The 23,767-nt window shown below is 45.2% G+C and overlaps 8 protein-coding genes across 8 annotated transcripts; 3 read left to right on the forward strand and 5 right to left on the reverse strand.

Moving 5' to 3' along the window:
* Positions 1-298: 298 nt before the first annotated feature.
* On the forward strand, positions 299-2,005 carry AOL_s00043g512 (uncharacterized protein; the record flags this gene model as incomplete). Its single annotated transcript, XM_011120998.1, has 1 exon — positions 299-2,005. One exon carries the CDS (start codon positions 299-301, stop codon positions 2,003-2,005), a length of 1,707 nt encoding a protein of 568 aa, XP_011119300.1.
* Positions 2,006-3,673: 1,668 nt separating this feature from the next.
* AOL_s00043g513 (uncharacterized protein) lies at positions 3,674-4,354 on the forward strand (the record flags this gene model as incomplete). The annotated part of the gene is made up of 1 exon (XM_011120999.1): positions 3,674-4,354. The coding sequence occupies one exon, from the start codon at positions 3,674-3,676 to the stop codon at positions 4,352-4,354; it is 681 nt and encodes a 226-aa protein (XP_011119301.1).
* Positions 4,355-6,882: 2,528 nt separating this feature from the next.
* Positions 6,883-8,736, forward strand: AOL_s00043g514 (uncharacterized protein; the record flags this gene model as incomplete). The annotated part of the gene is made up of 8 exons (XM_011121000.1): positions 6,883-6,987; positions 7,046-7,153; positions 7,212-7,383; positions 7,449-7,663; positions 7,725-8,095; positions 8,172-8,220; positions 8,280-8,346; positions 8,399-8,736. 8 exons carry the CDS (start codon positions 6,883-6,885, stop codon positions 8,734-8,736), a joined length of 1,425 nt encoding a protein of 474 aa, XP_011119302.1.
* A 921-nt stretch (positions 8,737-9,657) lies between these two features.
* AOL_s00043g515 (uncharacterized protein) lies at positions 9,658-11,286 on the reverse strand (the record flags this gene model as incomplete). Its single annotated transcript, XM_011121001.1, has 5 exons — positions 9,658-9,831; positions 9,902-10,621; positions 10,679-10,750; positions 10,835-11,118; positions 11,235-11,286. 5 exons carry the CDS (start codon positions 11,284-11,286, stop codon positions 9,658-9,660), a joined length of 1,302 nt encoding a protein of 433 aa, XP_011119303.1.
* A 743-nt stretch (positions 11,287-12,029) lies between these two features.
* AOL_s00043g516 (uncharacterized protein) lies at positions 12,030-13,476 on the reverse strand (the record flags this gene model as incomplete). The annotated part of the gene is made up of 3 exons (XM_011121002.1): positions 12,030-12,602; positions 12,662-12,887; positions 12,956-13,476. The coding sequence occupies 3 exons, from the start codon at positions 13,474-13,476 to the stop codon at positions 12,030-12,032; spliced, it is 1,320 nt and encodes a 439-aa protein (XP_011119304.1).
* Positions 13,477-14,234: 758 nt separating this feature from the next.
* AOL_s00043g517 (uncharacterized protein) lies at positions 14,235-16,170 on the reverse strand (the record flags this gene model as incomplete). Its single annotated transcript, XM_011121003.1, has 3 exons — positions 14,235-15,044; positions 15,133-15,350; positions 15,441-16,170. 3 exons carry the CDS (start codon positions 16,168-16,170, stop codon positions 14,235-14,237), a joined length of 1,758 nt encoding a protein of 585 aa, XP_011119305.1.
* A 3,229-nt stretch (positions 16,171-19,399) lies between these two features.
* On the reverse strand, positions 19,400-20,950 carry AOL_s00043g518 (uncharacterized protein; the record flags this gene model as incomplete). Its single annotated transcript, XM_011121004.1, has 6 exons — positions 19,400-19,680; positions 19,783-19,959; positions 20,048-20,122; positions 20,182-20,637; positions 20,711-20,866; positions 20,935-20,950. The coding sequence occupies 6 exons, from the start codon at positions 20,948-20,950 to the stop codon at positions 19,400-19,402; spliced, it is 1,161 nt and encodes a 386-aa protein (XP_011119306.1).
* A 1,299-nt stretch (positions 20,951-22,249) lies between these two features.
* AOL_s00043g519 (uncharacterized protein) lies at positions 22,250-23,722 on the reverse strand (the record flags this gene model as incomplete). Its single annotated transcript, XM_011121005.1, has 8 exons — positions 22,250-22,336; positions 22,410-22,578; positions 22,638-22,761; positions 22,822-23,046; positions 23,129-23,366; positions 23,459-23,469; positions 23,535-23,582; positions 23,665-23,722. The coding sequence occupies 8 exons, from the start codon at positions 23,720-23,722 to the stop codon at positions 22,250-22,252; spliced, it is 960 nt and encodes a 319-aa protein (XP_011119307.1).
* Positions 23,723-23,767: the final 45 nt, after the last annotated feature.

Here is a 23,767-nt window from a genome sequence, read left to right on the forward strand (position 1 = left end):
GTTGGTCCTCAATGTGCAACTATCTTTCAAAAGTTTCTGGAGAACCGAATGGTTTTTAAATTTTGTTCAACCTTTTGATGTACATTCCCTTCGAGCGAGGGATAGCTATCATGTTGCTGTTCAGGTCCGGGTCAGACGCCGTTCGAAATTATGCTCTCAGAGCATGACATTGAAGGTGCATGGCATACGGTATATATGCCGCCGATATCGTCCGTTTCAATTCCTGAGTTCGAGAAAGGGTTCTATTCTTCGGTATCCCAGAGTACAATACATATATCCTCAAAATCAAAACTTCAGAATGGAAGAAAAAAAGGAATCTCAGCAGATCGAATTCTCAAAAGGCAGCAATGCCGACGACACAGAAAATCAACACCCAGACGGCGGTGCTGAAGAGTTCCATTGGAACCTACCGATTTTCTTAAATCTTTTGGCTCTTTTTGCTTGCTACTTTTCGTCAACCTGGGCTCTCATTGTCCCTAGTGCCTCAATTCCTTTCATTGTGGCCAGATTTCCACAGCAGGCTCGTATTGCCGCGTGGATTGCGGCCTCCGTATCAATCCCCAATTGCGTCCTCCAAGCATTTATGGGCGAGCTCTCCGATATCCTTGGTCGCAAACCCTTCCTCATTACTGGTATGCTTTTCGGAACAGCCGGTACACTTATTTCCAGCCGGGCAAACGATCTAGAAATGGTAATTGCAGGACAGGTCCTTAACGGCGTCGGTCTAACCTTAGGTTATCTCGCGATTCCATTGGTAGCCGAAGTCGTTCCCAAAGATAAAAGACCGATGCTTCAGGGTATCGCAGGTATAATCGCAGGACTTGCTTCTATCGCTGGACCTATCATTCAAGGGGCTTTCATCAAACATAATGTTGGTGGTGTGAACGAAGGGTGGAGGGCAGGGTTCTACATGAGTGCGGGCTTCTTCGCAATGACGCTCGTGCTCTTAGTTCTATTTTACCATCCTGCAACCCGCCCTTCCGCAGAAGGTGGAATGTCGGTTAGTCGAAGGATCCTTGAGATCGATTGGCTTGGAGTATTTCTCGTCGCCAGTGGTTTGGTTTTGTTTCTTGTGGGACTCCAGTACGGCGGAAACCCATACCCTTGGACATCAGCCCGTGTCCTTTGCACTTTGATAATTGGGGCAGTCCTCCTTATATCTTTCGGGTTCTACAACGGGCTCATCCGGAAAGATGGAATTCTTTATCATGCGCTTTTCGAACACCGGAATTTCGCCATCTGTCAGGTCTTGAGCTTCGTCGGTGGATTCGTACTATTCGGCGGGCAAGCATACCTCCCACAAGAAATAACAAACCTCTTCACTCGTGATGCAGTCCTGACAGGTGTTTACAATCTTCCGTTTAACTTCTTGAGTATAGTCGGCTCGTTCGGTGCCGGCGCCATCATGGGAAAAACTAAAGAGGCAAAAACGCTTGTTGTCGTTTCATTTGTTCTCTTCCTGGTCGGATCAGGGCTTATGGCTGTCATGCAGCCTCATATAAACTTTGCAGCCTGGTTCTTTCCTACGGCCATTTTAGGAATGGCTGTTGGAGCGTCCACCCTCGTGTTGGCAATAGTGGTCAGTCTCTGTACTCCTAACGAATACATAGCACACGCTATGAGCTTATTGGCTTCCTCTTGTGCATTCGGTGGTAGCATTGGTATTACTATATTTGAACAGGTATTCAGCTCAAAGGAAAAGGATATTCTTCCCGGAAAGATTTCAACGGCGGTTCTGGATGCAGGGCTTCCTTCCGGGTCTTTAGAAGAGTTTCTGATAGGATCAGAGCATGGTATCACTAGCGCTTTACTCAATATTCCTGGTGTTTCTCCGGTTGTTTTGGAAGCAGGGTCTTTTGCTATGGTTCAAGGGCTTGCTGATTCTTATCGGTTCATCTGGTATAGTTTGATTCCGTTTGCGTTCGTTACTCTTGTCCTAGCCTTCTTCTTGACGAGCACGAAGGCACAGATGACTCGGCAGGTTGCGGCTGGAATCAAACATTAAACTTGAAATGATGGAAGCCTCCCAAAAGATCCCTCGATATTCATAGGGAATACATATATAAGATGAGTAATGGGGGTGGAGTTAAGTGTAGCCCCGAGAGCGTATTTGTAAAACTGGGGACTCGGGATATGTATTAATATTGTCACTGCGGGCTGTGCACGGGGTTGAGAAATAATGAAGCTTGTAGTTTAGACTTATGCCAAATGTTACCTGATGGAGCTCCTCAACTAATTGATCGAAACAGCCTTATTTTATCTCTTTTCTGAAAGATAATAAATTCGTTTTCAGCCATTTCTATCCCGGAGAACATCGTTTGTTTGTAATCACAGTATTCCAAATCCATGGCTTCATGACCCACATTCAGATACTCCTAGGGCATCTCGATAGATGATTTTTTTTAGCGGGCCAACATGCTAATGCTCTTCCCGTTCTTCTCCGGCGGGTCCTGATACAAAGTTTACGACATATCTCTAGAAAACCATGACCCTTGTCTACTATAGAGTACTTGACGAACGCCAATAAGCCATTTTCACCCCATACAAAGCTGGCACAACTGAAATATCACTCCAAACCCTTGTAAAAAAAAAAAGACAGCCACTGGGGTTAATCACAACCAATTCGAAGCGATTGACAACGGAGACCAAAGAGGGTCCGTACATACATAAGTACTCCCTCACTTTCAGCAGTTTGCCTAATTAGCTAAGAGCTTAGCCACAAGACTACAGATTACAGATACCTACCTCCCGTTGGTCATGCTTCCACTTACCAACCCTTCTTAGGGCTTATGAAGTTGATACGCCGATTGTAATCCATATCTGAGTACGAGACCAGGGCGAGGCATACATATACATGCAGACATGACATGCCGTCGCGCGTTGCGTTGGATTTCGATTGGCTCGCCTCGGTCTACGAGGTTACAAACAGTCAAAGTTAGTGACTGCTGAGCAATTGAGGTTAATTGTGATCGCAAGATTTCCGCATTGAAAAGTAGGGTGTCTGGGTCAACTGGACAAAGCCGATTTTTAGGAGATTTTCGAAAATTATCAGTGTCGCTGCGAAAGAAATTGGCCAAGTGGCGCCCCTCGCCGTGTAGAAACTTTAACCATTCAAGATCAAGCTGCAAGAACGAGGTCTTATACAACACATTAATATACAGTTTTATGTGGTGTTCTAAATTTAGCTTAGTCTGTGCCAGAAGCCAAGTCGATCTTCATGCAGAAGGTTCCAGTTAGCGCTTTGCGCGCTTCCATGTCGAGAACCCGACTGGTCGCAAATGGATTTTACTCGTGGGAGGAAGTCTTCACTTTGCGCCGAGCTGTCAAAGGCCTGGAATTCCGGCAGAAACAAAGTGCCCATCGACCCACCATTTTGAGCAGCTCCCAAAAGGATTAAAGTCTTTGCCTTGGGCGATATTTTCTTCTCGAACTTTTGCACACCAACCGCTTTCGATTCTACGCACTGGCTGCCCTTTTTGAAAATTTTCACCACCATTGAAGTTTGTTTTGTAGTTTCTTTTTGATACTTTGAATGTTGGTTTACTATCCTAGACTTTACGAGTCAGCCGGTGGAAGGAAAAGACCAAGCTCCGGATCTTCGACAATCTCTGGCTTCATTTAATAATTTGGTTGGATTCTGGAGGCTGGCCCGCACACAAATATTTCCACTCAAATGCAGGAGATATTTACACTCTTTGTTTTATTCTTTTCATTTTTCTCATTCACTAGTGGTCTTGACGCTCGGTCGACAAGCCTACCAACGACTACATTCGCTTATCTCTACCCATCCCGGGCGGGTGGACGCCCGACAGCATCGATAGCCACCACTAATCAAACTTTCTACTGGTTCCAAACCAAGAAGCCTGACCCTGGTGCTCCGACCCCGACTCTTCGAGGACGAATCCTATCTACCGACCATTTTAGCTTTACAAAATATCGAGTTACTTGCGAAGCTCAGGATGCATCCTTAGGCTGTACGTACAAAGATTTCACAGTTACAGCCTCTGGAACATCACAACTATACTATGGAACAGGAAGCAAGATGTTGAGTATTGGCTGCGAAGTCAGCAATACCACAGCTGCAGTTTGCTCGAGCAGGACGCATGGAGAGGATCTTACGAAGGCGACGACGAAAACTTGGAAAGCGTCTGATTTTCCGGGGTACTACCCGGTGATAGTAACGGCAGAGCCGACATTGGAGGGACGGTACGAATATGATCAGTACATTTACGAGACCCACCAACCAACTATTACTGCCGGCGGTTCAGTCCGGCAGCTAAGCTGGGCAATGTTGTCGGCGCTAGTGGCATGTGTTATTCTTAATTCGCAACTCGTGGTATCAATCCTGGTTTAAGAGAAGGCTTTATATCTTTCTGCCACAGGTGTGCCGGAAATGAGCATCAGTATTATTATCTTTAATTTGTTTATATTTTATACGAGAGGGTATGTCAATTGTCAATATATCTGTTCTGCTTGTGTTAATTCGAATGCATATTTCTGTGTTGGTTATTGTTGTATTTTATTAGCATGTTACACAGACCTCAGGACGAAAATGGATAACGTGTGTGACTGAGGCGTCTTCAGCGGTTTTCAGTGGAGGAAGCGAAGTCTTTAGCTTTTCCTTTGCGTGTACCGAGTCGGGAATGAACAAAAAATTCAATATTTCTAGGTTTTACGAGCCGCATTAAACATAGGTGATACAAAGGTCGGAGACTTCATTCTGTGCCTCCTAACGGACAGTTCAGGCATAGTTTCGCAGGCTACCCAGGCCAGACAAGCTAGAAACTCACAATTCGTGTTCTCCCGTCTTCCATTTGTCGACATCCTACAATATGGCTCATACAACACCACATGGATCCTATAAAAATAAAGAATTCCCTCTAATATTTTCTTTTCAGAAGATCAACCTTGAATCTATAGCTATCCGTAAAGCGGCCGCAACTGTCAACTCGCACTGGTCTCTTAACTCAAACCCATGAAACTTTGCGTTCGAAATTGCTAGATTCGAAATACCACAATAACAACACATAGTATTTTATTATATTCGAGGACTTATCGAAGGGCGAGAGGATATTGAGTCATGTTCTAAATCCATTGGACCCGTCTAGACACTTTGGGCGTAATACCAGTATTTGCGCTAGTGACCGGGTGGGGAGAACGGATACCGGAGTCTCCTTTCGCTAGCGAGCCTAACCACTATCAATATATCGGTAGGTCAGATTCCCTCGAATTCATGAAGACATGACCAAGGTGTTATGAGCAGTTGTGTCACCAAGCACTGCTCCTTTCCCTATCTATCGCGCCCAAAGCTCGCGAAAGTGAGGTCCCTTGGGGGTTATTTATGCCAAGTCTATTATACGCTACTGAGTCACCACCTACCCCATGCGATCAGCGGCTCGATTGCAGCCACGGTGCATCTTTTAGCCCTAAAACTCTAGGGATCGCCGCTAGCTTCGCTGTTGCTCGCTTGGGCCCTGAAGCTGTTTAACGGGTCTGATCTGATGCTAATAAAATATCAGAACTAAGAGAAAGAATTACTTCAAGGCCAGTTTTACTAAATCGCCCTTAAGTTTTATCATAACTGCAACCTAGACCAGTCCAGAATTACATATTTCTTTCACGGTTTCGATTTCTCGGTCCAGAGTTCCCAGTTCGCTCACTTTTTGTCTTGTGCCCTGTTCCCGGACTTCGGATTTCGTCAAACCACGGGTTATTCATCAGAATTCAAAGACGTTTAAAATATAGGATACAGACCTAGCCTCGTTTCCAGACGCTACAAAGGAGAGTGTTATAAACTTCACGAAACAAAGACGTCAGCTTTAAAATATCCGCTCGCTCGGTAGGGTTAGTGAGGCAACCAAGCGTGAAAAGTGCAATATATGGGACTACTCGACGGTCCGAGGGAAACTTAGAATTGCAATTGCCCGCTCTGGAACCCTCCCGCTAGATTAGCATTATATAAAGCCATCCGCCCCCTCAATCCCATTCCTCTCAGCATCACTCTTTTCCCTTCGCTATCATCATATACAAGTATCACGAAAGTATCTTTCATCCTTCCTTGAATCTTCAGCTCACCTCCAGGTACAAGTCCTCGCAACATTCTCCCCCCCTCTCGCGACTATTGCCCTCTTTGGAGATAAAGGTTTCTCCCAGAAGGTCTGGACGACACATCTAAAATTCCACTCGCTTCACTTTTCTTTTTAAAACTGTAAGTTATCTCTCAATGCGCATGCGTCCCCTACTCCCGCCGCGTCCATCCATTCATCCATCCATCCCTTTCCCACATACCTGTCTGGATGCAACACCCCTGATTCCCTTCCTCGACTCCTTTTGTCCCGTCTTTATTCTTCTCGAAGAGTCGCTGGGCTTTTTGTTGAAGGGGTTTTGTTTTTTCCGTTAGGATAATCCGTCGACCCAGCAGTTGGAGACTCGCCGTACGGGTAGCCCCTTGGTCACCGTGCGGGCGTGCGTCTTGCAGCTAGGTTTCCCTCGCTTGCTCGGCCGTTGCTTGCGCGCTCTGGAGCTCAACCCTCCTTCTACAAAGTCTTGAACTTATTTTCCCTTGAGGTCTCTACCTCTCTATTTAAAGTGCCCTTTCCCTCTCCATACTCCCTCCCCTCTTCATCATTCTCATCCCCAATCACAAACCAGCTCCACCCCCTTCCAGCTGCCTCATCGAATCATTCTTCCTTATCATTGACTCTTTACTCGAAGATCCATGCATCTTCATCCTCAATTCTTCGCCGCTTTCTAACACCCTCTTTAGCTCTTCTCCTCGAGGTTGCTGTTAGCAGCACCTCCCCATCTTTTCGTTCTTCGTTTCGAGGTTGCCTATCATAGGCACCTCCCCACACCTCGTCCATCTTCACTTTTATAGTGAAGATGGAGTTCGGTCCACTGACGCTGGCCGGCACACGGTGGGAGATTGACCGGGCCGATTTCGACGAGGAGCTGCCCAACCTCCTAAAACTCATCGAGGATTGCGATGTAAGTTTAGAATAACCCCTACTCATTCCTAAACTCTCATTTAACAATTTTCATATAGTTTATCGCCCTCGATTTCGAGTTCTCGGGGGTGGGCAGCGACCCGAGAAGAGGCCAGGTGGATATGAACCACAAACCCACCTTGGCCGAGAGGTACAAAGAGCTCTGCGTATGGACCCTAACCTCCCACCGCCTGACAAGCAAACAATTAATCCTAAATTTGATAGGAATCTGCGGAGGCATACCGCATCATGCAGATGGGCATTTGCCCAGTAAAATGGGAGCCGAATGCTCCACGGGAGCCAAAATACAGCTCCAGGCCCTTCAACTTCTTTGTCGCTCCCCATGTGGAGAAAAGGTTATTCCGGTACGATAGGGCCTACTTATTCTCGGCTAGCGGTAAGTATATTATCCTTTCCTATAAAGCTTGACCATAAACAATCACTCACCCTTTGTCTTAATAGCAATCGATTTCCATCTTAAGAATGGATTCGATTTCAACAAGCTCTTTAGTCGAGGGTGCCTTTACCTCGGTCACCAAGAGGAGGCACATATTAAAGGTCTGAAACGTCAGCGGGACGAAGCCGACAAAAAAGAAATTGAGCCCAAAGAGGAAGATCTCCCAATGCTTGAGGATGTGAGATCACAAATCATCGGATGGATCAAGCGCCGGGAATCCGTATGTCTTCACCCCTCTACGCTTCTTCGAAGATCGAGTCTCAGCTAACGCTTCTGGATAGGACCCCTTTGATTTCCTCAATATACAGCGTGATGCAGGATATAATGGATACCAGCGTCGTATCATCTCTCAGTTTATCCGTCGCGAATTCCCCGATTACAATGGGATATGGTATGAGCGGCATCTGCAGGTGGTGCCATACAATGGAGACCGGGAGAGGAATATCGTGCTGAAAAGGGAGGATGACTTCCAAAAGGTGCTCAAGGTGCAACGCGGCGTACGGCACCTAATTGATAAAATCATGGAGTTGAAAAAACCTCTAATCGGACATAACCTCTTCACCGATTTGGTTTATATGCACAACATGTTTATCGGGGACCCTCCTGAAGATATCAACGATTTTCGAAGGTTTTTGCAGCAGAGCTTTGGCTTGTGAGTCCATTTTTAGTCGAAACAAGAAGACTTATTGTAAACTTTCAGGGCCTGACTAATACATCTTTATCTCCAGGATTGTTGACACCAAATTTCTCGCTCTTCACTGCAAAGAGACCAATAAGGTATGTAATCATACCTTCTAGCATCGAAATTATCTGGATCCTTCTAACATATTTTATAGAACTCAGCCTCCAGCAGTCTCCCAGAATTGGGATATAGGTTATCCCACATGACCTACCCGCATATAGGTATGAATTATTGCAAATACCCCAACCTAGCTTCACACTAACCCCGTAATAGATGATTTCCCCGTTAATACAGAGCAAAATCACGTTGCCGGGTATGATGCATGGTGCACAGCTCGTTCTTTCGTCAAGCTATCGGCAATCTTGTACTTCGCCGGTTCAGACAACCCGCTACCGCCCGCGGAAATCGCTTCTTGCTTAGACTCCCGAAAGGAAGAAATCGTGGCAGCATTAGCTACTCGACCCCCTAAAGCTGGCTATGGTAAGATAGTTGAGGTGGAACTCGAGGATAAACGGAAGGTGCGAATTCCACATTGGTCAAGCCATTTCTGGAAGGTATTCGGAGGTCGTATTTGTGTTAATGGAACCGTTGAAGGGGAGTTCACCCTCTGAAACGGCTATATCACATCTTACTTGTATTGCGGCGAGGGTTTGACTAGTTCCCCTCAATGCCCTCCATAATCTACAACTTCCTTGTCTTGAAGCTCTGTAGTATTTCCGAACTCTATTCATTCTATTTGTCTAAACCCACAACTCCCTTGCCTAGGAGCTCTGTGGCTTTTTTCCTTCCTGAATTTTATTTATGCTCGAACTCGCAGCTTCCTTATCTTGGAGCTCCTCAGTGTTCAAACTTATTAATTCATACATGCAGAATTTATATTTTCTGCTTTACTGATGGGAGATATCAGTATTTACACGCCGTTTTAGATGAAGAGAGCTTTCTTTTTTACACTCAGGGTCTCTCACCTCTGCACAGCGCGGCGTTCCGCATAGCTTTCTTACATATCACTTGTTTTCTTTTTGTGCCTTCATCCCTATTTCATGATTCTTAGTTTCTTTTTTCTTAGTTTCGTTTTTCTGGTCTGTTTTCCTTGTCGTTAATGTTTTTTAGTTATAGATTTGGGTGTCCTATTGAAGCCGTTCTAGGGATCCCACGAAAGAAGGGGGAGAGCTATATTGATAGAAGTTTTATAATAGGCACCACGATATTTGAATCCCCCCGCCCTATTAAGATCATTATGCATGTTCCGTTTGGGCTTTGAAGTTTGAATTCAAGACACCATCATATTGTTCCTTAACGTTCGTTTACAATGATTCAATGCTGGTTCTTGAGAAGATATAGCACCAAGTGAAAATTTTTCTTTATGATACATAAAATTAATTCCAGAGGTGATAAGAATATTTAATTATACAATTGGCAATAAGTGATGCGTGCTCTCTCGTATACGTACCGCGATATCTACATAGAACAATAATCCCTTTAATATTTAGATTTTGAAATTGATTAATTTAAACAAAACGCTTACAGCCTTTTTACGCCTTATACTTTGTAAAGCAAAGACTGGCATTCGTCCCCCCGAACCCAAAGCTGTTGCACAAAGCCACGTCAACATTCGCGGATTGTGCTTCATTCGCAACATAATTGCAATCAAAGTCCTCAGGAGGGTCACCTGGCTCTTCCAAATTCAAAGTCGGTGGTAGAATTCCCTGTAGACCGGAACGTGATCATTTAGTAAACTCGGTTCTTATATCAAAATTTAGGTTCCAAAGTACTTACCTCATGAATCGCCATGATAGACACTATACTCTCTACTGCCCCAGCAGCCCCCAAAAGGTGTCCAATAGCCCCCTTAACACTCGAGATATTCACTCCCTCAGGTTTCCTCCCACCCTCCCTAACAACTAACCTTCTAATGGCGGCATTCTCCGCTATATCCCCAAGTTTTGTCCCCGTCGCATGAGCATTGACATAATCCACTGCCCCAGGTTCAACCCCAGCATCCTTTAATGCCGCCTTCATAGCTCTGAAAGCACCGTCCCCATCACTCGGCGGCGCCGTAAGATGCCAAGCATCAGCAGAAAGTCCATACCCCTTAACCTCCGCATAAATCCTCGCCCCTCTCTCCTTCGCACGTTCCAATTCTTCAAGAACTAACACCCCAGCACCTTCACCCATTACAAATCCATCGCGTTTCTTATCAAACGGTCTTGAAGCCTTTTCGGGTGTGTCATTATAATTCGTTGATAACGCCCTAGCTCGTGCAAACCCTGCTATTGCGAGGGGGTGGATGACGGACTCTGCACCGCCGGCGAGCATCATGTCTGCTGTTCCGCGTTGGATGAAATATGAAGCGTCGCCGATGGAGTGTAGGCCTGTTGTGCAGGCTGTGGATGCGGAGTGGTTGGGGCCTTTCATGTTGTATTTCATGGAGACGTGACCGGCGGCCATGTTTATTAGAAGACGGGGGACTAGGAGTGGGCTTACACCGGTGTAGCCCTAGATTTATTGTTAGCATTGAATTCGAAGATATGATTTCTATGGCTTTCAGCTTACTTTATTCGTCCATTTCACAGCCGTTTCGCAAACATCTTCGAAAGAACCTATCCCACTCCCAATACAAACTCCCTATCGATATCCCAATACTAATCAGCTAAATCATCCCCCAAATATAGAGAGAAGAAGAAGAAAAGAGAGAATATAACAACATACCACTCTCTCAGCAACCTCATTCCCAAACTTCCCATTCCCAAACCCAGCATCCTCCAACGCTTCCTTCGCCGCAACAATAGCGTACTGTGAAAAAACCGCAACCTTGTTCATCTCCATCTCTTTCGCTGCTCTCTTTTTACTCCATAGTTCCGGTGAATCTTCGCCCGTAGGCACTAAAGCCGCAACTTTACATGGAATACCCTTGAATGCACCGTTTGCAAGGTCCGCGGTAGACACTACACCGCATTTACTGTTGACCAGATTTGTCCAAAAGGATTTGAGACCTATAAAATATTATAATACGATCAATTGACAGCCTTATCCATAAGCTAGTATAGTATGGGGTGAAGAATATAATATGGAAGCCATGCAAGGTATAGAAGGATGAGTTTATACATACCCACGCCAAGAGGTGTAACACACCCGAGGCCGGTGACTACAACCCGCCTCATGAATATGTAAGCACCCTCCCCCACCTCTTACCCTTCAGTATTTCAGCAGTTCTTCTGGGAATATATCCCGTTCCCTTGTGTTGTATTTTGTGGTTTCCAAACTGGAATTTTGCGTTGGTGTGAGGTTGTTTTGTGTGTTACAAATGGTTAGATCAGAGGCGAGGAACGTGGTATACCAGGAACAAGACAGAACCCTATCTATCACGGAACAGTAGCTAGGATTTTGTTTACATATGCTTGGATGGGCCGGCGATTCCAAACTTTCAATTTTATTGACTATCATCTTCACAGCTTTATTGGCAAAATGGTGTTTGGTCTGCGCATTAACTAGACATCCTCAATCGCGGCTTTTAAAACACCAGTATCAAATACAGACAACAAAAGAAGCTGCACCACGCCGAAAAAAACTACAAACTTTTTCTAAATAGAATACGTTCAGACAGTATGATTGATAACGTTAACGCCGTAAGCTGTTTTATAATAGTATTATACAATAATGAATAGTATCAATAGTAGAAAAAAGAGATGAGTACTATAATATATGCAATGTGTGTTTGTGTGTGCCCGCAAAAACAGAGAACGCCAACAAGGTACCAAGCCAAGGTTTCACCGTGAGGGCATGCTCCTACCAAAAATAACCGGAGAGAGAAAGAGAAAGGGAGAGACGGAAAGGGGGCCGCTAAAAAAAAATATCATGTAGACCGAGGTAAGGAAAATAATCACAAGGCTATAATGATGGTTAATTAAACGTAAGTCACCTTCATACCCATTCCAATCGTGGTCATAGTCTTCATCCATGCAAACATAAGATACCTCCACAGTCTGGACCTCGCGCTTTTCTTAGCGAGAGCCCAGACCAAGGCGAATATGAAGACTGCAGCTTGAATAGTCTTCTGCGCGCCAACGGAGTGGTTGACGTATTTCACCAAAGTGCCGGCGAAGTTAGAGGTCTGAGAAAAGATGTTCCTCGCCCTTCGGGGGGCGCCCGAAACAGTCGAAAGAGCATCATCAGAATCGTCCTGGTATGGTCGTTGAGACCGAGAGCGTCGGCTGGCAGGTCGGTAATCAGAGGATGCGGTACTGCGAGCAGTGCTACGCTTACGGCTGCGCATTGTACCACTCTGTGACTTGTTGTCGCCCTTTCGAACAGTAGAACGAGATCGGTTTTCGCTAGCGCTGGCAGATTCTCGGAGACGCTCTTCGGCAAGTTTGGCTTCACGCTCAGCGGCTTCAGCAGCCATCCTTTCTTCCTCTAAACGTCGGGCCTCTTGTTCAGCCTTTTCCTTTTGGAGGGCTTCCAGGGCAGTAAGGAAGTTCTAGCACATTTGTCAGTAGACTGGAAATGATATATTATTAAGAAAGATATCATCCATACCTCCTTCTTGTCAGCGTCCAAGAAGGGACTCATCTGACAGAACTCTCGAGCATAATCCCACTCGTCCACCCGAGGGAGGACATGGAGAATATAGAGCTCCATAAGTTTAGTCCTCTGGGCAAGAGCTTTCGGGCTATCACTAGCCGAAGGTAGCTCGGCAAGAGCGGCTTCAATATGTTTCTGAGTAGTCTTTTGGTCGTTCCCGTGTGCAAGAACCAACATAACCCTACAGTAGGGAATTAGCCAAAGTTTTGGAAGATTTCGAAATAGACAGGGTTGTTTTTTCGGACTCACAATGCAATTACAACATCGGTATCGATTGGTCCTTCGCCCTTATACGCGTCCTCGACTTCATCCCAGATTAAACCATTTCTCACTCTTCCGACAATCCGTCTCCAGTCCTGTCCACCCCATATCCTCTTCCCTTCCTCCGGTGACATCTTAACGGCGGCATCAAAGATGGCGAAATACAAACTCCAGACCTTAACTCTTGTGGCCCGTTGTGTCGATTGGCTGGCAGCATCTCTCAAAGCTGGTCGCAACACAGCAAGAGCATCGGCCATCTGACGCGTTAAGAAGAAGTTGGCAGCTTCCTTATAGGACCGGGAGGCGGCTACGTTCGATGCCGACATGGTGGAGGATTTTGATGTATGAGATGATGGGACGCTGGCACTGGATTCCATGAAGTCGGAATGATATCCCGACACACGTTCGGGACTGCTGCTGCTTTGGTAGCCATTTACTTGGTTCACACGCGGGCGGTGGATGTTAAGAGGTCGGTCCTCAAGGCCGTTGATGGCTGGTCGGTTATCCATGTTGGAGTGGCGGAAGCCGGACTTGGATTCGGTGTCGCTAGGGAAAAGAGAGAATAGTTGCTTTCCGCGCGTGACTTGGTGATGAAAACGGCGAAGGTATTCAGACGCGGTGCCGGATTATGATGAGATACCAACCGAAAAGTCCAGGTGAAATGGAGAAGAAGGAACGACAGGTCGGGATGGATGGAAATTAATTTAATTAGGAGAGAGAGAGGGAAAGAGATAAAGGGAGGTTCTTCGGATAGGAGCCAGTGAGCGAGGGGCTTTCGAATTGTTTTGACTTCGACCGACCAGGCCAGGCCAGCCAATGCAATTGAACGGGGCTGGCTTGGTGGGCCGGCAGGTGGGCGCACATGTGGCAACCCAACTTTACGTACTCCGCAAGTAGTACTTACAGCTACTGAGTGAGGACTTTGCGAGGCTGTTGCGGGCTTCCTTCCATACAAACAGTACAACACATCGGCCTGCCCGTGCTGATGCTGTTGTTCCGGTACCGAGGCTGCCAATTGGGTTGCCAGCTGCCATCGATTGACTCCCAGTTGCCATTTGCCAGTCAGTTGCCAGCTGCCGCATTTTGTCTCATTTGATACAACAAAAAGTCGCCTTTTAGCCTCGGATGCTCCGACTGCGATCAAATTAATATTATTATATCCACGCTTACATAATCTAATAATCTTATAACCTCACAAACAACATCAGTACATCTAGTACTTAAGGTAGGGATACAATCAATTCAATTCAATTCAAAGCTTCAATTTTTACGGGCTAGGGCTAACGCAGAACCCTATCAGAACTAATGTCAAAAAAATCCAAATGATAGCTGTAATGATGCCTGCGAAAAGCTTTGTGAAGAAACCCGATTCATCGTCTTCCTCCTCCTTCTCCTTCTCCTTCCTCCTCCGTTCTTCCTCCTCGAGCAGCTGTCTCTGCCTTTGTTGGTCTAGTTGACTCTGGAGAGCCTCATTAGCCTTCTTCAAGTCGTTGATCTGGTATGCTTGTTGCTGCTTCTCGTAAACGATCGCCGTAAGTTGTTTGTTGAACTTCCCAGCTTGCTCTGCCCCTTCAGTTTTAATCCGTTTCATTTGCGCTTCGATTTCCTGTCTCTCCTTCTGTGTACTAGTCTTCCACTGTTTCTCCAACTTCTTCATTCTATCTTCTACTGCATTCTCCGCATCTTTTCTCTCCTTCTTCAGTTGTGTGATCTCATCGTTAAGAGCCGCCACATTCGAGTCCAATTTCCCCTCCAATACTTTCAACCCCTCCTGAACAACCCCACCAGCATCTGTCTGATAAAATGCCATCTTCTGGTTAACCATCTCATCTACGATCTTGACCACCACTGGTTTTCTATCAAGCATCTCCTTTACAATCCGTACTGCCGATTTGGTTGACCCATCATGACGCAAAATCTTTGATCCTCGTCCTATCATCGACGCCCAGAATGTTTTCCGTAGTTCATCCTCACGCTTTACTTGTTCTCCCTTCAAGAATGATCGCCAATGGGTAGTCACAAGAACTACATTTTCCATTGACCGTTCTCCCACAAGTTTCTGAAATGTTCGCAGGCTCTATTCGTCGTAAATATCTTGATATTAGCAAGATATACACATATACCTGTGTTTAAATTCGACAGGGGAGCTTCTTAATTATGCCCACCTTATGTGATGTTCCACCCATCTTCTCCTTCGAGACATCATGAACATATATAATCCCCGTCAGAGGCCTTGAGTTGCTATATATCGTGGCAAGTTCTTTGGTCAGGCCCTCTAATATATCAAAGTCGCTCATATACGAGTCGTCGAAGCCAGGTGTATCAAGGATATAAAACCCCTTCGAGCCAGCCACAGCAGAATACCATTGAACCTTCTTTGTCGCTACTCGATCCGTCTAATTAGCGATGGCCCAATATTTTAAGTTAAGGATAATACTATGCATATACCCATCGGTAGCTATGAGTGGCGTACTTGAATTTAGAGTATGGCCGACAAGGGGGAAATCCCCAGAATCATCCCTCCCTCCTAAAGCCTTTATAAAACTCGACTTTCCTGAACCAGTCTCTCCCATGATAGCTACTATCGGGCTTGCCGGTGTAAGCCCAGTCGCCGGTCCCGCACCCGAAGAAGAAATCATTGATAAGATCCCCGGAAGCGTCAAAATGAGACCAGCTAGCATAAATATCTTGAAGGGGGTCCAGTTCCGTCGGTTTAACAACGCCAGGCCAGATTCCACGAGGGATTCAGATCTTTCCGAATGGCTAATTTGTGCCTGTTTCACCTCGGATGCCGACGATCTTCGTAAACTCGTATTCTCAGATCTCCCATTTAGCTCTGCTGGCTGAGCCCTAGAATTCTCAGAAAAGCCCCCTGAAGAATCCATAGTCTCTGTTCTCTTTCTACTATAGCTACCGCCGCTTTCCGTCTCCGGCAGCCCAGTACTAGGTACTGGTTTTCTTTTTATAACAGTTTTAGGTCTTTTTTGGTCTTCTGTATTTAATGTAGTGATATCGGAAGACCAGTTTTCTATTGATGCCGAATTTCTTGCAATGCTTTCGTTCTGTGAAGACCAGGTGGCTGCGCGACTACCCGTCGAAATCCCCGGTGTGTCGCCTTCGTGTTCTACTTTATTTTGAGGCGCGAGGGTGGCACTAGAGGGTGAGGATTCGGTGTACGTTCTGTCGCGATAGGAATATGCCATTACGCGATATTAATTGCAATTAATTGATCACGTTGAGATGCAATTTTGCAATCAAAGCATGCATATGGTCGAGGTACACCTAGTACTGAAGTAGGTAACTATAACTAGAATTAATTCTAGATTTTACAGACGTTTTGAATTCGCCTTATCGCGCGAACAACTGCAGCTGATTGTTGGATAAAACTAGAGATAGAAGAAATCTGAGGTTTAAATTTAAGAGCACAAGCTTAAGGGCAAGATTCAAGAGGGCTGATAGGGTATATGTAAACCATCTGCTTTGTGAGTACTTTGAATGAAAACCCGCGTGTACATATGTTAATTCCCTGTTTTTGGCCCCCCTCAAGTTCAAATCCTGCTATGAGAATGTTGCGACCCTCCTCAGTTAGTTAGCTAGCTCGAGGTGCGGGGTGTGGAAAGTTATCAGCCTCATGGGATTTTCTTAGGGATTTCCCCATGCCTGAGCGGCATACAATGTATGCATTGGTTCGTCCTCATGCCCAGACTTTAAACACAAGCATCTGCTGTTTGCCAAGATGCTGGTGTCACCAAACCCCCACTAGCAGTCGCGATGGATATGAGGGGTCATCGGTGTCGAGCTAGCGGGATTCTAGGTCGCACTATAACTATAACAATCGATACTTATGTACCTTAAGTTCGGTAGCTCATCAATTGAAAGTTAACTGAACTCAACTCGAATTTGATAACTGATTCCGTGCTTATCGATAATTATCTTAGGTACCTAGTAGATCTTTCTTCCCAGATTGCCTGCAGTTGCGCAATAGCATTCGCGAATTCACATTCGAATTCTAGATATATCGATCTTGAAGTTGAACCCAAATTCTAAGGCTCGTGGTACCATATTAATACTCGAACGTTCAACAATCCTCTTGGCTTTCCCCAATTGACCTGGATCGTGTCTAATCTAGGATCAATTCCAATCCAATCACTAATTGGTTTTGTTACCAAACCGTCGTATGCCTACGGGTACCCTGTCATGTTACCAAATTACAACATCTTGGCGACATTATCTCGTGTTGTTGCGTTGTATTGTATTGTGTTAGCTGGTCTGGTATCTACCTAAATATAATACCTCTTATTGGTGATATTAATGATAAAGATGTAGTGGTGGAAGTGCCAAATGAATCTCGCCAGCTACCTGATAAAGTACACGTACCCCGAGACTATACGTAGTCGGGACCGTATTAAATTTCTTAAAAATCTCCGTTATAGAAGGCTGCGAGGAGGCAATTCAAGGCGAGACACTAGCTTGCAGAATACAAATCTGAAAGATCCATTTTTGGAGGAGAAGCAAGGTGTTATAGAAGGGATAGGAATTCTAGAGCTCTAACTAAAGTTGACTTTGATATATACTTAAGTATATATAAGCCACACAGCCCTCCGAATTGGCCAACCGATATCTACAAAGTAAGTATAGTCATGTATACCTATATATCGACTTACTATTATATATTATACTATACATCGTTGCTAGCGAATGAAGTATACCCGTAATGGTTTCACAGAAACAATCTATCGGTTTGTTAATACACAAAGATCCAAATGATAACCCCGCCAAACCGCTCGCAATCAAATAATCAACCCACAATATCGATGCCCGAACCTTAACACCCAAACCAGCACTTCATAGAACACGCAGGAACCGGAGGAACATAACAACCACCATCCCCCCTCTTATTCCCTGTTTCCCCGATATACCCCTGACAGCGAGAATCCGAGTACAAGACACAATTGGTGCCTTGGACATCGGTAGAGGGAGAGGAGGGCGAGGGTGAAGCTGTTGATTTACATTGTTGCTTTTGGCTTATAGGGTGGGAGTTAGTGAGATGATTCTATGCATGTAGTGGAGATATAGTTTATGGCATAGAGTTTACGGTACTTGCCTTATGACACTGATGTTCTATTGGGAAACGATGTTGACAGTGATAATGAGGTTTGAAGGTAACTGTTAATTTACTTGCTTTACTTCTTACTCGGGTTATTGGTGCTTTATGGATTATTATGATTGAAAAAAAGGATGTTCCAAACCGCAGTATTTATACTCGTGGTCTTCGTCCCAAGATCCTATCCCAAACGTCCCGTTGAAGCATGCATGCGCATGCTAAAGTTACGGTAATAGAAACAAGAATTTACTAATCGCGCGGAACCGGGAAAACATTGATCCACCTATCCACCTATCTTCCTAATCCGAATACTCGTCGTCACATGTATGTACGTGCATAATCCAAAAAACCTCATCCATGGCCATCCCATAGTACCAACCATTATTCCCACAGTTTGATTATTCTCAAAAAGGTTATCTCCACCACATATCCAACTACAAGCAAGAAAGCTATTTAAGCAAGAAACTACGTGTTTCAGCAAGTAACACTGATTTGTCGGGCCATAGCTAACTGCAAGCCCCCTCCCTAGCCTCGAATCCACCCCCTCCCTAGCTAACCATGATTATATAAAATGCATGCATTGAAGCCGAATGAAACGTCAAAATTGCGATAACCAAGATCCAGTCCTTGGAAGCGGCAGTTCCCAGCTAGCTAGGCTGCAGTGCCAATCACTTATAACTCTTATTTATACGAGCGCTCTGCATATACCCGGCCCCAAGCCCGCGAGCGCCTCCCAAAGAAAAAAATATTGCCAAGTGGTCGTCGGAATCGAACGTTGATAGGACATATACTATAATAAAAAAAGAAGACGTGCATGGGATTTGACGGTTGAACAGCTCTTCTAATTTACGAGGCTAACTTAAGACCGTGGCCCAACGATTTCCTTACCATACCGCCACAGTACTGTATTATAATCAGAAGTTTCTAACATCACATGCATCAGATGAATTGAATAGATCCTTGAAAGAAGAATGGATGACAAAATCCTATTATCAAGATCGTACGAAGCCCATCTATGGCGCCTGAACGGAAAGGGTATGATATGCACATCGAATAAACGAATAAACTAAAGAACATCCGTAAATGCATAACGCCCGCTGAGCAAAAGTACAATCTAAGCACCTCGGGAACGCCACCATAGCCATGCATCCGTAAAAAAGAAAACTTTAGAAAATGCAGGATCGATGAATAAAAGAACACCGGAGAAATGAAAAGCAAAAGAAAAAAAACATGCGGCTACCATGGCCACAACCATAAAGCAGCGATATCCAGTAACTACCCTGCGTTCTACTGAATAAAAGAATTTACCGGTTTATAGATGAGGGAGTTTAAGTTTGGCTCATAAAACCATGGCTGAAACTACCGAAGGGCCTAGCATCGACTGCACTCATTGGCGGATTGGGGGGTTTAAGGGCGGCACCAAGCATTAAAGCGAATCGTCTGTGGTTATACTTCTGTCGGGAGGAGAGGAGGATGGTCGGAACTATTGGTTGTGGATTGGACCGAGCGACAGCGGCCATTACAAACTCCATTTCTTCGTCTGAGTCGACATGAAGCGAGTTCGTTTCGAGATCATCAGGAGCGGGATTACTAGCATTAATTGCAGCTTCTGTATAAAGCAGAGAACCAAAAAACAAACGCGGAGGAACGCAAAGCAAGAACTGGTTAGTGGAACTCTGGACTCTGAAGTTTTAAGTTATTGTGCTCTTACTTTGCTGTTTAGCTTGATTTTTCTTTTGATAGGCAAGAAGAAGTGTATCGTAAGGAGCTGGCCTGCCCTGAACTGCGCGTTTTGCGCCCATACTATGAGATTTGCACGTAAGAGATCGTGCGCAGAGCTGGCCATTAGGGAGAGGGACACCGCATTGTCTCTCCACATCAACAGGGCCTTGTTCGATTAGTATTTTACTCTTGGTAGTAAACTGGACGCTTTGCCTTCCTGGGGAAGCGCCCCTGTAGGGGAACTGCTGACACACCTTTCGGCTTCGGAGCCGGCTTTTCCTTCTTCGTCTTCTTAGTCTTAGGTCCCTCACCTGCCTTTGCTTTGTCGTCTGTCTGATCGTTAGATAATTTGAGATACCAAATGGCTTTACGTTGGGGAAATCATTACCGTCAGCTGTAGCCTTCCTCTTCTTCGAATTTTTGTTTTCTGCCGCTCCCTCGTCCTCCGCTTTTTTCTTAGCACCGGCACCGGCCTTCGTCTTAGTGGCTGTCTTGGTGGTGCTTTTAACCGCTTCTGAAGCGGTAGCACCCGTAGTAGCGGGTTTAGAGGCTTTGGCCTTCTCCTCTTTATCTTCACCTTCTTTACCCTCGGCCTTCTCCTTTGTTTTCTTCAAATCAACCTTACCCGAGGCAGCTTCCTTAGCTAGCTTCCGCTCTTTCTTCGCCTCTGCCTTAACCTTGAGACACGCCTTAATGTGGCTCTGTGCGAGAGGACGAAGAATTGGCTTCTTACAGTGCTTACACTGTATGATCTCAGATTCATCAAGTAACGGGCGGCCGAAGGGAAGATGAGCAGCTTCCTGTTCGCTCAAACGACTATTGACGAATAAAGCATAGGAGGCGTCTGTCGAGAATCAAAAATATTAATTTCTTGCAGTAGGTAAACAGGGATACCACGAGAAGGCCAAATTATTTACCGTTCTTCTTCTCAGGAGCTGCCTTGTCAAGATTGCTGCCCAGTGGACTCGAGAGTTTTAATCTCTTTGGGACGCGGTCTTCTTCAGTGAAAACATTATCGGCAGCCGGGTTACACAGCATGTCAATGACACGCTTGCGTCGTTGCGCAGCACTCACTGTTTATTGTTGTTAGGACCCATTTCTTCAAAATAAAAACAAAGGAATACATGGGTAATGTACTTACTCTTTGTTTCTGTCATCATTGAAGGAGAGAAAGGAACATGGAATGTTCGGACAAAGGGCGTGTGAGATAGTGGGGTGTGGGAAGTGACGTTGTGGCAACGGAGAAAGCGAGTGTTGTGCAAATGGGTGTACCTTAATCTAACCCCCTACTACCTGCCAAAACAAAGCGGACGAACAGGTAGTGGAGGTCGAAAGGAGAAAAAGACGGATGTATTCAGGATAAAGAGGGATGAGAACAAAATAAGAGATAGAGAGGGTTGCTAGCTGACGTTGTTGAAGACGTTTTAGAAAGCTCGTGTGCAAAGGCAAGACGAGGCTCTGTGGCTGATAAGTCTCAAGTGAGATACAAACGTGTCGAGGGGTACTAGGAATCGAACGGCTTAAATAACCGAACGATCGGAAGATTCTGAATCTTTGAAGAAGGAGATCTGAAGAAGAGATATGACGCGACAAAAGAAGTTGAGGCGATGACAAGCTCTCGAGTAGATGGGGTGAGGAACGGAGATGAAACCAGGCGGGTGGTTTGGAGAGGATGAGAATTATATGGAGTACCTGTCGCGATGGAAGTTGTTGGTGCGGTCGTCGGGTTGCGAAGCCCTGTTGTCCGGGATTACCTGTTTGGGATGTCCCATAGCGCTGGGACAACACATTTGTCGCGTAGTTGTACAATCCTGCAACACAATTTCTCGGGTCCGTTACCACAACTGTCAAGCCTGGTTACGAGACCGTCAGCTGTCCTTACAACCTTCAATCTCATTTCATTTTTGTTCGTCCGAAATTTCATAGTCGAGACCACCTATATAATAGCAATAGATATAGCGACATGACATAACCTTAGTTATCACGAGAATTGATATGGTCGGCCGATTCTTACTTAAAACGGGACCAGCTGATATAAAATATCAAAGGGAAAAAAGGATTGATTGACAATTAACAGACGAACGGAAACTAAGCTACATCGACGCCAACAGCAACAGCAATAACCCGACCTGATCAGAACTGCGCAATCCAAAACATGCACAACAGCTGTACAAATGCTCCACCAGCCAACCATAAAAAGACAGGGTTGGTTCAGGGTAAGGTGATTTGGGTATATAAGGTATTATATATATTAGCGAACGCCTTCCCTGGGTTCCCTTTTTATCTCAACTTTTAAACTCTCCTCTTCTGTTTCTCTCCGTTTCTCTCATATATAAAATAGAATGATAAGAAGAAGAATCCAATCATTGTGCCCTAAAATAAACCAATTAGACACATCAAAGGACGCAAAAGGCTTAAAAACTCTTTTGTTTTTCGCACTAAGGAAGAAAATGTCACTACTCTGCGTATTCCTTGTCAAAGCTAGAGAGCCTGTTGCTTTCCATCCAGTTTCGTATTCTCTCGTATACGGCGAATGTGACGGCCTAGAAGTATCATTTATATTTAGTAAGCTTCCTTCTCTATGTTTTGATTGACGTGATAGAACGGGTGGTATACCTGACCAGGAGCGACACGCATCACTCGCGGAGTGATACCCTTGTAGAAGGCAGCGACACCTTCGTGCTTCCACATATCAGCGGCAATAGAAGTTATACGCTTCCAGGCCGAGACTCCAGGTTCGGCAGCGGACTTTTGGAGACGGGTCTTGATGGTATCGATAGGGGCGCTATTAAATGACGAATTAGAAGGATATCGACACTCAATGTTTTGACATAGGAGACTTACTTAGAGAAAGGACCCATAGCACCGGATACCAAACCAAGACACAGATGCTGGTAAGTTGGCAGTTCAGCTACATCCTGAGCTTTCAAGGCATATTGCTTCATCTGAGTGTACGCAGTGAAATTTGCTATGAGTCATATCAGCAACCTTTCTTTATCGCATCAAACGATCTTTTTGACATGCATACCGGCTTGATTCGTCGCTTGTCTCAATGCTGTCAAAGAAACACCTCTCCATAGTGCCGAGACACCCTCCTCCTTCAGCACGGTAAACGCACAATGCGCCGCATTTCGGTACTTTGGCACATCCAACGGGTCCGCCAGCGAATGTTGTTGTGCTTGTAACCGAATCTTCACGACTTCCATAGGTGTAACCACAGCCACAGCCTCAGTAGCACCAGCCATAAGACCAGCTAAACCACCATAACCAAATTAGCAATTCCCTTTCAATTTAACCCCAAAAAAAAACCAATTGATCAGAAAATAGTAACTCACAAAGGAAAATCCATTGCGGTGGTGCCTTCCCAGTCTGCGGGTTCTCTCCCCAGCCCTTATAAGCCTCAAACGACGAGAACCGAATCGCCATCTTTGGTACAATTCCCATAACAACAGCACCAAGACCTTTGTAAAGACCCAATGGAGTTTCTCGTTTAACGATTTCGACACCGGTTTGGACGAAGCCGCGGGGTTTTACGCCGGGAGCTCTCCGTCTGCGGCTCAGCTGCATGCGCACCTATTCGTTCATTTTACATCGTGTGAGTTGATTTACTTTGCCAATTGGTGGAAATCGTAAAAATATATTTTTCATTGAGTGTTTAAATTTACCTTGATTGTATCTACACGAACTAGTTAGCTACAACCTCGGAATTTACAACATGAGGGATGCGTTGATTGTACTCACCGAGTGGATGACATGTTAAGGCTTCGCACAATCCAGCACCTCCACCGGCTATTAATTGGGAAGAAGAAAGTTAGTAAACAGCTCTGTTGAAATCGAAATAATTCTGTGTGGTTTCTTTAGTCGTTCGTACCAATCAAATGCACGGCAGTTGTAGCCTTCGGTCTATCGCCTTTTCCTTGTTTCGACATTTTGTTGGCTTCGAATTTAGAATAACTTCAAATCGATTCAGACGT

Source organism: Orbilia oligospora (assembly GCF_000225545.1).
Source record: "Orbilia oligospora ATCC 24927 unplaced genomic scaffold scaffold00043, whole genome shotgun sequence".
NCBI classification, from domain to species: Eukaryota; Fungi; Ascomycota; class Orbiliomycetes; order Orbiliales; family Orbiliaceae; genus Orbilia; species Orbilia oligospora.